The sequence below is a fragment of the Trichoderma breve genome, chromosome 3, assembly GCF_028502605.1.
Source record: "Trichoderma breve strain T069 chromosome 3, whole genome shotgun sequence".
Classification (NCBI taxonomy): domain Eukaryota; kingdom Fungi; phylum Ascomycota; class Sordariomycetes; order Hypocreales; family Hypocreaceae; genus Trichoderma; species Trichoderma breve.
In genome coordinates, this window is record NC_079234.1 from 3,553,315 (window position 1) to 3,568,175 (window position 14,861).

The window sequence follows — 14,861 nt, forward strand, 5'->3', positions numbered from 1 at the left end:
TATGGTTTGGATACCCCAGATTCGAACCAAGCTGACTAGCTGCGATGACAGGGTACCAGCTGGGGTCCGGGCTGTTTCATTGATATTCCGCATATACGAAATTGTAGACCTTTGCTGATCAATCGAGATTGATAAATGGTACCTTGCAACGTCAATTGTGGCGTCGTTCTTTACCTTTCTCATGCATAATGCTACGAAGATAAGAAACTGTCAGACTCACGGGTAGTTATAAACAAATGTAGATCCATGCGCAAACTGCGTGTAAGCTACTACTAGGTAGGTACCTCTGCCGGGCAAGCTAATTCAGGTACGAGCATGGCTACGATTTGAGTGGGAATTTGTCGTCAAAATATCTGATAAACTCCAGCCTCCCAGACGCCCAACCAGGTAGCTACACGACCAAGTGTGGAATCTAAACGTGCGGTTAGTCGAATAAAGTTTCACATCACTATTTAAACATAATCATGATACCGCCAAGCCCAAATATAGAGCCAACCCCATCAATGTCTGTTCAAAGCATCAGAAATTACGAGCAGCATCGGCGTCATTAAAGTCTTTGGCTGCGGGTGGTATCTCAAGTAGATGTACTCTGGTGGGTTGATTTCGGCTATATCAAGACAGCTTTGTCTTCAAAATGCTGGCTTCAAATACAAACATGTCAGATGCTCGGTATGCTACCTCGGGTTGCCAAATGAGCATATGAATCCTGTAGCAAACAGTCTGATATTCCAACTCTCTGGGATAAAGTACATATATTGATTGACCTTGTAGGAACATGGCGAGACCTGCAGCACCCTTGCCTTGGACCAACCTGACCCATGTCTTTCAATTACCCGACTACGGACTTACATATACACGTACGGAGTAGACTAGATTTTTCTATCCAACGTTCTTTGTTTGTTCTGCTTTCGGGTAGGAAAATCCATGTCGGCGCCGCCTGGCTGGTACCACCGGCACACGGTGCAAGGACCAGTCCACTCATTGCCCATAGAATACTAGCCCATGGCGATGCTAACCATACACAGCTAGAGCATCAGATTCGTTCTTTGTCCTAAGCCTGTGCATCTGCCGCTCTTTGTCAAGCCCTCCCCGCTACCGCCTTAGTCGTAGCGCTCCATGCCACCTAAAGAGAGTGCACAGCGGAACTTTATAGCGTCGAGGGCGCTATTAGTATTTCCTACAGGCTACAGCTACTGTGCCTGTATATTACGGCATCCATCCCTCCTCTCCCTGCTCAGCCCGCCCCTCACTGACGCCTAATGCCGATGTAGGCAATTCACACATTCACTCGCATCAAGTGCGGGACAGTGGGAGGAGCTGCACCACCACGCCTATTACGCAAAGGCCCACTTGCTTCCGCTGCTCAACCTGACGTTTGTCAACCAGCATCTCTTTTTTTTTCTCTCTCCCAACAACCTCTTCTCTCCACCTTTCCGCCCGTATCTTCACGACAGAAACATCTGCAGATCGTATCCGAACTCCTGATCTGTGCTCCCGTGTTTCTTTATTTCCTGCGATACCCCTCCCCGCTGCCCGCCTGGACCCTTGAAGCCGCTGTTCGAGGACGACTGCACTCGCCCTACAACTCGCTTTCAAGCAAGCTCACGCAGCAGCTCCTTTCATATCCAGTCCTCCTCCACCACGCCACACCTTGATATTGTTAGACTTCTGGGTGCTCGAGCTCGGTCTTCCGTCTGATTAATCTACGCATCGGACTCAACCGCAACAGACGACGACCTTGGCGAGCCCTGGTTGTGCAACTAACCCTGGTAGGCTTGCCGCGAAGCAATCCATATACTTTCTCGATACTTGAACGGCCCCCCGCGGTTCGGCTTCAGCCCAGCCACCACTGTTCCCAAAGCACCAGCCGTATACGCGGCCTTTGCAGCAAATACTACTGGAACATATCACGACTGCACAAGTCGCGCTGTCGCGCCAGCGGATAGCCGGATCGAAGTGGAGGGGGAGTTGATATTTGTTTCTGCGGCTTTGCCGCTCTTGTTTTCACCATGGGCAAGATCACAAAGGCGATGCAGCCTAAGCATCGAGAGACTCTGGTACGTCGCATCATGTCAGGGCGGGCGGGGCTGAAATTCAGCCGTACTCTCACACGCTTCCACATGCCTCCTGTCACGGAAACCTATTATGCTAACTCCATTTGCCTTTGATAGTCTCCATGGCTAAAGCTTTACGTCGATTCTGCATCAACAGCCCCGTTGCCGCTCCTTCCACAGCAGCTTGCTGATTTCCCGACAAGGTGGCCATTCGGGCGCGGAGACCTTTACCACTGGATTCCATTGTTAAACCGATTCGATAGCGTGCTCGAGTATTTCTGCAAAACCTATAAATTGAATGAAGGCCCCCAGCAGCGTGATTTTGGCTGCGATGTGCTGCTCAATCATGCAAAGGATTCGGCATTCGAGGGCGAGAAGCAGTGGGAGATGGACGCCCTCACCCTGCTCGGCTTTCCTTCCGATGGTGACAGAGAGCTGATCGAGGCTGTTTTGAAGTTTACTCGCATGCTGCTAGAGCACTGCGGAAATCGCAGCATCTACGCCAGCAGTGCTCACCTCAATGACCTCCTCAACTGCACTCCCCCTACCGTTCTCATTGCTACACTCGAGGTAGGATCTGAGTTGGCACAGAGATACCAGGCATCGGTCAAGCGGATAGGAAGCGCTTCCCGACACATCAGTGCCGCACTGCTTGCCAATCATTACAACATAGACCTTGAGCGCGTCCAACAGGTTGCATTGCCGTTCGTCAAAACGCCCATTTTTAACCTTTCCGACCCGTCGCCGACTAGCGCGCCTTCTACCGCATCTAAGGGAAAGGATAAGGCGGTTGCAGGAGGTGGCAGCAGAAATGTAGCTACCATGCACGCCAATGATCTTGTCGCCATCACCACTGCTGATGATAACCGGTGGAGCTCTTGGGGTGATGTTAAGGTCTTCTACTACCCCCAGGAAACCACATCGGTGCAGCATGACGTTCCAACGGAGGCGGGGCGCTCGAATCTACCCTCGACCCCCACTCCCCTCCGTCGAAGCTCAACGATGAACCCTCAACACACCCCAAAGGTTCGAAATGCTACTGCTGCCGAGGACCCCTCTCCTCTGGGAACTCGAACTTCGGGATTTGTGGATGACCATTCTTCGTCTGGCCAAAAGACGTTCGAGTTGCCCCAATCCGTCGTTGCCTCTCACTCCATCTATGAGCTCATTACCAGGTGCCCTGATGATATGCCCCAGGCCGCCAAGTATGAGGCCTTCCATCGCTTGAGAGTAGCCAAAGCTCTCATTGGCTCCCAAGAGTCGCGGCAGCAAATTCTGGCAACTCGGCTGCTGGCGATAACTAACCTGGCGTATATACATTCCGAATCAAACTTTGTTGAGAAAGTCCTTCGCCAAGATATTGACGAAACCCGCCGATTTCAGCTCGTATATCAGCTTGCTGAGTTGATCCATCCATCCGCGGATGGCGCAATAGATGTCCCTTTGAGGCTGCAGACCATTGCCCTTGCGCTCCTCGAAGCGGTATCGAGCTTCCACGCTCGATGCCAAGATGTCTTGTCGGCCTTGAATGCGAATGTCAACCACGGCATCCTTCTTTACGTTATCAGAAAGGCCGTCGCTGGAATGACTGAAGCGAATGCTGGAGACGATAGCGATAAGATGAATGAGATGGACGAATGGCGGAATAATTTATTCTCACTTACCTTGCACTTATCCATGGCTACTCGCGTGGGTAGTGAAATGGTTTCTGCTGGATTAATGGACATTCTTGTCGAAATTTTAAATATTCGATCCATCATTGCGCAGCGCCACCATTCAATGGTTCTTGCCTTCCTGGATGGCTTGATATGGACCTATCCGAATGCATTTACTGCGTTTTTCAACGCGGATGGATTGGATGCTGTTGCCAAGCTAATTGTCGATACCATTGGTGAAGCTCGCATGTTACTTCAAGCATCAAAGGGCATCAAACCTGACCAACAGTCCAGTGCTGTGGATTATGAGATCCCTTATTACCAGCAACAGACACTCAAGTGGATCTTGAAGTTTGTGCATCACATCATGTCCAATTCCTATAGCTACAGTGGCAATACAGACCGACTCCTGCGAAATCTTGCCGAGAAGTCTGACTTGCTGGCCAATCTGAGGGACATCATAAACGACAAAAAGAGCTTCGGCTCAGTTGTCTGGACAAACTCGGTTACCATCCTCAGCGATTTTATCAACAATGACCCAACAAGCTTCGCTGCTATTTCCGAATCAGGCATGATCAAGACGTACCTTGAAGCCATCACTGGACAGCCGATCCCCGAAGTACATACCGCACGGCTTGCACGACGGGCATCAGACGGCGGGGACCCTAATACCGTGGACGTGTCTGCGATAACATCCATCACCGATCTCGATAGACGGCGTCACCCTCCTGAGGATGAAGTCGCTCGGCAGGCGTTTGGCCGGCCAGTTGCAACAGGCATCTTGGCATCTTCTGATGCTATCAATGTTGTTCCCCAAGTTCTAAACTCCATCTCTCTCAACAATGCGGGCATGCACCTGGTGGTCGCCTCTCGGGCGATTGAGAGCTTCTTGGAAGTCTTTGAAAGCCCTGCACATGTGAAATGTATGGAGACGGATTCTGAGCTCGCCAGCAATGTTGGTGCCAGCTTTGACGAGCTTGCGCGCCATCACCCTCCCCTAAGGAAAGCGATAGCTAACGCAGTAATTGACATGGTCGCCCGAGTACGCATGCTTGGCATTGAGAAGGCTCGACTCGCAGGCTGGGGGGTTAAACTGCTCCCCATTGGCAACCTTCAAACCGCAGCCGAATCAACTGCTGCGGCCAGTGCATCCAAATCGCAGCAGGAATCTGACGTCGACATGTCCGATATGGCCGTGTCACAAGGCTTGGAAGTCGACAAGCGAACCGAAACCGAACGGGAATCTCCGTACGAGTCGTATACGCCCTATATTTATGCTCTATCTACTTTCCTGACGACCTACTTGTCCAATAACGTCTTGAAAAACAGCTTTGTCGAGAGGGGCGGTATCGAGTTTCTTCTCGACATGTGCCAATCCCCTAGTCTTACGGCTGGATACGGCGATTCCATGGCATCTCGGGTCCTCAATCAGGTTGTTTCTCAACTGGTTGAGCACGGTGCTGCCCAGGGATTAACGTCTCTGCTCTACCGGGCTCAGCGTGCCATCGACGTGCTGGAGCCATTATCAACCAAGACAGAGGCAGTCCCTCCTTATTTCGCGCCCTTTTTGGCACCTGACCTAGGCATTGAGTACACTAGCACCGAGGCAGCCGAGATAATTGCAACTGGTACAAATATTGTCAAGGCCCTACTCAACGCTCAGACTTTTATCAAAATAATATCTGATTGTTTCGCATCCTCGAGATCCAACTCACTCCAGTTTTACCCCATCAACGTGTACGATTATTATCAAAAGCTGGTAACCTCAATCGGGCCATTGTTACGTGGAGTCCTAGCAGAGGAAGCAGGCGAGCTTACGGCTGTCCCCCAGCATTGGTCTTTAAGACGCCAGTCGCCACCTGCAGAAGGCGGCAACAGAGGTGCCGTCGCAGACGGTGAAGCTGATGACACCTCGTTGCCCGACGTTCTTAACAGTACGGATGGTTGGAGACCTAATGAGGGAGCTGATAACTCCTCAGCGGCTCGTCCAACAGAGCAGGAACAAGCTAGCCCCAGGTTCCAAAACTACGAAACGCTGAGAATCTTGCTACATCCCATGATCCCCACATCATTCCCGCTCTTCCAGACCATAGGCAAGGCGCTACTGCCCAGACGTGAATCGAATCACGGCGACCCGTACCACCGACCGCGTCACTTGGAGATTGCCAGAGCACTTGCCGATACGGTCCTCGATCACCTTGGGCCATCTGTGGCAACCCCGGAGCCAACGTCAAAAGATTTCCACTATTGGATCATCATGCTACACACCATCCACGAAATGCTGATTGACCACCCCTCGGCTCGTCAAAATGACCGCTCTAATGTGCAAATTATCATGCCTGTTCTCCTCGCATTCAAGGAGCGCCGTGGTATTGAGGTACTCAATTCTATGCTTCGTGTCTTTGCAAAGACGGTGAAGAGTTCTAGCGCAGCTACTGCCGATGAATCTTCAAAGGTCAAAGTTGCTGCTTTTGGTTTGAAGAAGATACTGGACTTGTACTTCATTCTGGTCAACGGAAAGTATATTGCCGACACGCATAGTTTCTTCAACCTTCAGCGACAAACAGATCGGTCTCAAGTCGTTCCAAATATCCACAGTCAAATTACCGTCGAATTCAGGGCACTCATACTGCCTGTTGTAATGGACCTTTGGGATTCAGAGTTTGTGGAGCGAGTGCCAGACCAGACTGTCAAACGACTTGTGGACATTTTGAAGATGGTGTCACTAGGCGAGAATGAACTGTTGCTCATGCCAAAGGATAAGGTAAGCGATTTCTACGTCTTTTCCACGTCAAAAATTCCATCGAAGCTAATTGTTTTAGGTTCCTTTTATGCTTCTCAACTATACAGACGTGCGATTCAACTGGCGGGCCGTTAGAGTCCTTGTCCGCCAGCTTGCTGACGACTACGATGATGGTCTAGCACAGGAAGCCGTGTATCGTACGCTTGGTAACGTTGTTACCGCCCCAGCATACTGTACTGCACACGAATCTGAGATAGCAGGTGCTCGAAACCCTGTGCCTCCTGAGGATGAACCGGACGCCGCGGCCTTGGCCGAGGGAGCTACGCCAACGACGACCAGCCGAGATGCCAGTGGTTCCCGTGCTCCGGATCCAGAGGCAATGTCGTTGGATACATCCCCCGATACATCTGCAGAAACATTGGATGACCTGATTTCTCGCCTTCCCGAGAACAATGAGTTAGCGACCGAAAGTGGTGCTGATACAGCGCCAAAAGCTACAGAGCCGGCTCCCTCCAGTGGAGAATCAAACCCAGCAGCTACTCAGTATACCGCGGCCGATTTCAACTCACTCAAAGATGATCTTGACAATCATCGGGCAAAGCTGCGCGAAAATCTGATCGATCAATGCCTTGACGTCATTCGCGCTCATCCGGATACGGCTATTGAGGTGTCTGAGCTTATCACCACTGTTGTTCTGCGACATCAAAATGCTGATGCGCACGAAGAAGTGGGCTTTACTCTTACATCTGCCCTGGCATCTCTCGGGTTAGAAGAAGACGAGAAAAAACGTAACGGCAAGTGTATCGCTGCATATGCCCATCTACTTGCGCTATTGCTACAAGATGAGATGTTCTTCAGCCGAAATATCGAGACACTACGTGATAAGATCGACGACTATGTAGCGTTCCTCAAAGTTCCGCCATCGACGCCGACTGAAGAGCTACCGCCTTGGATCCCCTTTATACTTCTAGTGCTAGAGACGTTATTGAGCCATGATGAGAAACCTGTTGCGGCTCAATGGAAGGCACCCAAGTCTTTAGATGAGACCGTTTCAGAGCCCATCATCCAACTTAGGACGCCTTTGCTCGACGACCAGCAACGATCCAATGTCCTGGAGTCCCTTTTGGATTTGCTCCCACGCATAGGGAAGGAGGAGATGTTGGCAACTGCCATTCTACGAGTTCTCATCATTCTGACTCGTAGGCGTTCGTTGGCGAAGCAAGTCGGCGAGAAGAAAAACCTGCAAAGACTCTTCCTCATGGCTAAGCAAATGTCAGGTGCGGGATCCGAACGTCTGAGGCAGACTAGACTGACGGCTCACCTCATCACCATCCTCCGCCACATTGTGGAAGATGAGGACGTTATTAAGCAAATAATGAGAGCGGAAATCAAGTCAGACCTTCCCAATCTTCAACGTACCCAGCGCGGCCATTTAGATGTGTCCACCTACCTCAGGGCGATGGCCCCAGTTGCTCTGCGTGCGCCTGATCTCTTTGTTGAAGTAACCAATGAACTGCTTCGGTTCTCACGCTGGAATGCGCCCACCACAGAAGGTGCCCGACCCCAAGCCTTGGTTTGGAAGGAACAAGATGAGGGGAACGCGAATGTGGCTCAAGCGGATACAGAAGAGACTCAGAAAGATGATGTTAAGCAGTCAACTGAGTCAGGAGATAAGGAAATGCCAGACGCACATAAGTCACACCATGATAGCAAACGCCCCGTGGTTGAAAATCCGGACGGAGTCATCCATTTCCTTCTTTGCGAGTTGGTCAACTATCGAGAAGTCGAAGACAAGGAAATTCCAACAGTTAGCAAAGAGGTGAAGGCAGAGAGCGAATCGACGGCCCCTACTGAGGTCCAGGATGTCTCTTCTGTCGATGGCGGAGCTATCGATGGCAAGGACAAGAAGCCACAAAAGCCTACGTTCAAATCAGAAGAACATCCTATCTTCGTGTATAGGTGCTTTTTGCTCAGCTGCTTGGCCGAGCTCTTGCAAAGCTATACTAGAACCAAGGTGGAGTTCATCAACTTCAAACGTAGTGCCCCCCCTCTGACTACCAACACCCCTGTGAAACCGCGGTCAAGCATTCTCAACTACCTAATTTACGACCTGCTGTGTCAGAGCAACCTGAGCGGTACGTCGGATAACATAGCATCAAAGAAGAAGGCCGCCACTTCGTCGCAGACTCAAAAGGTTTTGGTGGCTTTGGTTTCAAAAACCAACGAGAAAGTGTTCGAACGCAAGCAAGAGAAGTACGCATATGACGATGAGCCAGATCTACTCTTCGTTCGCAAGTTCGTTCTCGACACCATATTGAAAGCTTACGAGAAGGCACCACTTACCGATGAGCCACTGGAGGTTCGCTATGCAAGGATGCAGTGCCTAGCAGAACTGATGAATCACATGATCGGAGAGAAAGACAAGGAACAAAACTCCGGATCTCGCAATGTTGATACTATTCAGACAAGATCCCAAGCACAGCTTCGGCGGCTCATGTACGAGAAGGGTTACCTGGATAAGCTTACATCGTCCATTGCCGAGATCAACTTGAATTTTCCGGGAGTCAAGCGGGCAATTAAGTATATTCTGCGTGTGCTTCGGGTTTTGACCGATACTGCGAAAGAACTTAGCCATTCAAACATCTTGGTATCCGACTCACAGGCTGACCAAAGTGATGAGGATTTTGCATCTACTTCATCCCTGTCAGATCTAGATGAGGGCCGGGAGGAAACTCCCGACCTATACCGAAACTCTGCTCTCGGCATGCTTGAACCTCGTGGGGAGGATGATGAATCCGAATCCGAGGAGCCAGATGACGATGACGAGGATATGTATGGGGATGAGTACGATGATGATGAGATGGACTACGGCGATGAAGGTATGTCGGATGATGAAGACAACATCAGCGACGAAGACGAAGAGCTTGGTGAAATGGGAGAAATTGAGGGGCTCCACGGTGAGCCTGGAGTGGTTGAAGTCATCATGGACGATGATGATGACGACGACGACGATGATGAAGATGGCAGTGAAGACGATGACGATGACGAAGTCGACTCTGCTGATATGGAGGATGTTGAAGACCGAGTTGAAATTGTGGATGAGGATGGAAACCCCATCGAAGATGATGGAGAATCCGGATGGGAGAGCGAGACCAGTGCTGAAGAAGATGAAGAGCCAGAGGTCGATGATATTGACTACGAGGCCGATGGCCAAGACGAACACGAGGCTCATCTACACGGTTTGGGTCCTGGAGATCTCCTGGATAACATGGCCAGAGCGATTATGGGTGGTGACCAAGACTACGAGCCCGAAATAATGGAGGCACTAGACGAGCATTATATGGATGATGGTCACGAGGAAGGAGGTGAGTAATGATTTTCTGCACATAAATCATTGTGGCCCCGCTAATGCCTTTACCAACAGATGATGACGAGGAAGAGGATATTGAAGATGAAGAATATATCTATGATGACGACTATCCGCGTAAGTAGACCATTCCACGACTGCACCATGAATGATGTTATCTAACATGACAACTAGTTAACGAGACTCTACCGCCAATGCCAGCTCTTGGGTGGGATGGATTCACACCAGAGGTTGATGATAGACATCGCCAACTCTTCTTGCTTGACAATAATAGACGACCTGTCTTTGCACGAATGGGCGACCGCAACCCCTTCCCTCCCCGATTTATGGCCGGGTCGAATCGTGAGCTTAGTGGTAAGTTGAAAGAGTTTTCAAATCCCCCATTACTGGTTTATATACTGACGTATTTCTCCGTAAAAGATTTCCGCAGCTACTTCTCTCGTAGCCATCGCAATAATGGACAGCAGTCTAACGCAGATGACGGCATCAACCCGCTACTTCGTCGCAACGACCAGGCTCAAGAGAATCATCCACGGCCCGGTCAATCAAATTCCATTGGCCTTCGCTTCCCAGAGGGCTTCTTGGGGCCAGGCAGACATATGATTGATGGCCCCATGGGCTTCTTAGGAGAGCTTATGGAATTTTTGCCGATCATGGGGCGCAATGGTAATCATAGCCAGCATGCATTCCACGTGCATATTACCGGTCCTCAGGGTGTTCGTAGCGCGGATCTTGGGCCCATTCGTGGCCTGAGAAATGATCAGCGCCGAGATGCTGCGGCTCAGGAGCCTCATCAAGCGGTTGCGTTCACTCCTGAATCAACCCTGGATCGCTACCAGGAGGAGGCCAGGATGATTTTTGGTGGTAACCCCGCCGTGGAAGCTGCACGACTCGGCAACGCTATCATTGCGCAGCTTACCCCTGCAGCGATGGAGCTGGAGAGGAAACTGAAGGCAGAGGAGGAAGAGAATCTCAAGCGTCAAGAGGAAGCCCGAAAGAAGCGAGAAGAAGAAGAGCGCGTGGCCAGGGAAGCTAAAGAAGCTGAGGAGAGAGCAGAAAGGGAAAGAAAAGAGGCTGAAGAACGCGAGGCTGCTGCTAGACTCGCTGCCGAAGCCGCCGAAGCCGCTGCTCTTGCTGCCAGCCAAAATGCTGAATCACAGACCAGCGAAGGGAATCGCAACCAAGGTAGTGGAGCCATGGAAGGAGTTGAATCGACCGAGTCTGGCGACACCGCAGCGAACGATGCCGCAAACACCACGGCGAGGGCTAATCTGCCAAGAGTAACAACCATCATCAGAGGCGAGGAGGTTGATGTTACTGAGTTGGGCATCGATCCAGATTACCTGGCTGCTCTTCCCGAAGAATTCCGAGAAGAAGTCATCGCCCAAACCGTCAGTGAGAGGCGATCTCAAGCCCGCGAGGAGGCTGCATCAGGAGAAACGACCGAAGTGTTTCAAGAATTCCTTGATGCCCTGCCAGAGGAGCTACGGTTGGAAATTGCGCAACAAGAGAGGCAAGAGCAGCGTCGTCGTAATCGTGAAGACAGCCGCCGTCAGGCTGCTGCCGATGGCCAAGATGCAATTCCCACGGAGATGGACCCAGCCAGCATCCTTCTCACGTTCCCGCCGGAGCTTCGTGAGCAAGCACTTATCGACCAGGGTGAAGATATCATGGGCCAACTTCCTCCAGAAATGGCTGCCCAGGTACGAGCATTGACTCAAAATCGTCCACCAGTGGTTCATCAGCAACGAGGTATGCGACCAATCGTTCTCCCAGGTAGAACTTCCCTTAGCGCAGCTAGAGCCGCCTTACAAGGACGACGCTCTCCAGATGAACAAGGGGAGAATAAGTCTCAACGGAGGGCTGTCGTCCAGATGCTCGATAAAGCTGGTGTAGCCACCTTGGTGCGTCTGATGTTTATTGCGCAACAGGGCTCTATCCGAAACTACCTCTTCAGCGTATTCGCAGACGTATGCGAGAACCGACAAACTCGCCTGGAGGTCATCAGCACTATCCTGCAAATTCTGCAGGATGGCAGCACAGATATGAATGCCGTTGAGCGGAGTTTTGGCCAGCTCTCGCTGAAAGCTAGAAAGCAGAGAGACAAGGACAAAGATGCCGATCAAAAGGCTCCACAAGGCCTCAAGAGGACCTTGACGACTATTGGCAGCCTGACCACTTCTGGCCAAACAAATTCTGAGACATCTCCGTTGTTGATTGTACAGCAATGTCTAGATCTCCTTGTTGATCTATGTACCAAAAACCCACACATCCCTTGGCTGTTCTTGACAGAACACGAGTCTGTAGGGTCTTCTCTCAAGAGAAGCCTCAGCCGTAGAGGAAAGGGTAAGGACTCGAAGGCTCATAAATACGCGATCAACTCCCTTTTGACCCTGTTGGACCGCGAGCTTGTAACGGAAAGCTCGCTTGTCATGACACACCTCGCAGACCTGCTGAACCGAGTTACTCTTCCTCTTCAAAACTTGGAACGTCGACGCAAGGAGACACAAGATGAAGATGCATCGGCTCCAAAGACAAACGAAGCGGAATCCACGGCCGTTGTCACGGATGCGAATGAGGCAGAGCAACAAACTAGCAACAGCCAGACAGCAGATGGTGAGGCAGCATCCGCGCCCGCGGGATCTTCCGAGCAACAGAAGGCCGGGGCGGAGGACTCAAAGGAGCAATCGAAGAACACGTCACAGAAACGTGCCCGTCAGCTGCAGCCCCCGGTCATTCCACCTCAAAACCTCACCCTCGTGGTTAGAGTGTTTGTTGCCAGGGAATGTAGTTCGAAGACGTTCCAGAACACCATCTCTACCATCAAAAACTTGTCAGCTATACCTGGAGCCAAGACGGTCTTTGGCCAAGAGTTAGTCAGCCAAGCTCGCTTGTTGAGTAGCAACATTGTGTCTGATCTAGACGATCTGCTTCCTCATATTGACGCGGCTACGTCTGGTACTGAAATTCAAGGAGTTGCCCTCGCCAAGTTCTCACCTGGAGCTTCAGAGCAGAACAAACTTCTCAGAGTTCTCACCGCACTAGACCATCTATTCGATGGCAAGAAGAAGACGGACGACGTTGAGGAGGGTGGGCCTAGCGAGACCGAGAAGCAAGATCTTGTCACCTCGCTCTACCACAATTCAACGTTCTCTACTATGTGGGAGAAACTGAGCGCTTGTCTTAGTGCCATTCGACAACGGGAAAACATGCTCAATGTTGCGACAATCCTACTTCCGCTGATCGAATCTCTGATGGTGGTCTGCAAAAACACGACGACGAATGACGATCTCTCACACAGCCAGATTGTGAAGGACATGCTGCTGTCCAGCCCACAGCCAGAATCTCGTACGGCGAACCTCTTCTTTACCTTTACAGAAGATCACCGACGTATCCTGAATGAGCTCGTGCGACACAATCCAAAGCTCATGTCTGGCACTTTTGCTCTACTTGTTAAGAACCCCAAGGTTTTGGAGTTTGACAACAAACGCAATTATTTCAACAGAAGTGTTCACTCGCGGAGCGGCCAGAACCAGAGCCGACCATCATACCCGCCGTTGCAGATTTCTGTTCGCCGAGAGCACGTATTCCATGACTCATTCAAATGGCTTTGCTTCAAGTCAGGCGATGAGATGAAATATGGCAAGCTCAATATAAGGTTCAATGGCGAAGAGGGTGTAGATGCTGGCGGTGTAACACGCGAGTGGTTCCAGGTTCTCGCCCGGCAGATGTTCGATCCCAACTATGCTCTATTCATCCCGGTCTCGTCCGATCGCACAACCTTTCATCCGAACAAGCTGAGTGGCATCAATGATGAGCACTTGAGGTTCTTCAGCTTTATCGGTCGCATCATCGGCAAAGCTCTATATGAAGGTCGCCTCCTTGACTGTTTCTTCAGCCGTGCTGTTTACAAGCGCATCCTCGGAAAATCCGTCTCTGTCAAGGATATGGAATCATTTGACCCAGATTATTACAAGTCTCTTTGCTGGATGCTGGAAAACGACATCACCGACATCATTACGGAGACCTTCTCTGTTGAGGATGATGAATTCGGTGTCACCAAGATTGTTGACCTTGTCCCCAACGGCAGAGAGATTGCGGTAACTGAAGAAAACAAGCACGAGTATGTGCGTGTTGTGGTCGAGCATAAACTCTTATCCTCAGTGAAGGATCAAATGGAGAACTTCTTGAGTGGTAAGTTATCATTTCGTGACCATGACTGCACTGTTGAAAGTAATGTCTAATATTCTTTCTAAATTAGGTTTCCACGACATCATTCCTGCAGAGCTAATCTCAATCTTCAACGAGCAAGAATTGGAGCTCCTGATCTCTGGCCTTCCGGACATTGACATTGACGACTGGAAAGCCAATACTGAGTACCACAACTACAGCCCTTCCTCTCCACAGATCCAATGGTTCTGGAGAGCAGTCAGATCATTCGACAAGGAGGAACTAGCCAAGTTGCTGCAGTTTGTCACCGGTACCAGCAAAGTTCCTCTCAATGGATTCAAGGAACTCGAAGGCATGAACGGAGTCAATCGGTTCAACATCCACCGCGATTATGGAAACAAGGATCGCCTTCCATCAACCCACACCTGCTTTAACCGTATGTTTATAATTCCCCTCCTGTTACCCGCCCCTCAAATTTGAAGATTCTTGTACTAACATATCCCGACAGAGCTTGATCTCCCTGAGTATGACAGCTACGACATACTTCGCTCACAAATCATCAAGGCAATCACACAAGGCAGCGATTATTTCGGCTTCGCCTAATGGTGATACTGGAGACGGTGTGATTTTACAGAATGGTAACCGACATATATGGCACTGACGCTTGGGTGGCCGAGAGAAATATCCTTGGCACTTTATGACTATTTGTAATGCATAGCTCTTCCAGAACTCATGGTGGAGATTTGAAAGAACAAAAAAGACAAAAAAAAGGGGGGGTGGGGGAGGAATAAGGCTCCTTACTCGGAATTCTCACCTTGCTAGGAGAAGTGCAGATCTCTCTGGCATTGACGAGATATTTCGAAATGGGATGA

General features: G+C 50.5%; 1 protein-coding gene across 1 annotated transcript; it reads left to right on the forward strand.

Moving 5' to 3' along the window:
• Window positions 1-2,009: 2,009 nt before the first annotated feature.
• On the forward strand, window positions 2,010-14,592 carry T069G_05481 (HECT-domain (ubiquitin-transferase) domain-containing protein; the record flags this gene model as incomplete). The annotated part of the gene is made up of 12 exons (XM_056172691.1): window positions 2,010-2,057; window positions 2,172-2,434; window positions 2,486-6,473; window positions 6,532-9,817; window positions 9,877-9,936; window positions 9,994-10,173; window positions 10,240-10,683; window positions 10,747-11,004; window positions 11,056-11,571; window positions 11,635-14,013; window positions 14,081-14,425; window positions 14,498-14,592. The coding sequence occupies 12 exons, from the start codon at window positions 2,010-2,012 to the stop codon at window positions 14,590-14,592; spliced, it is 11,862 nt and encodes a 3,953-aa protein (XP_056029549.1).
• Between the last annotated feature and the right edge of the window lie 269 nt (window positions 14,593-14,861).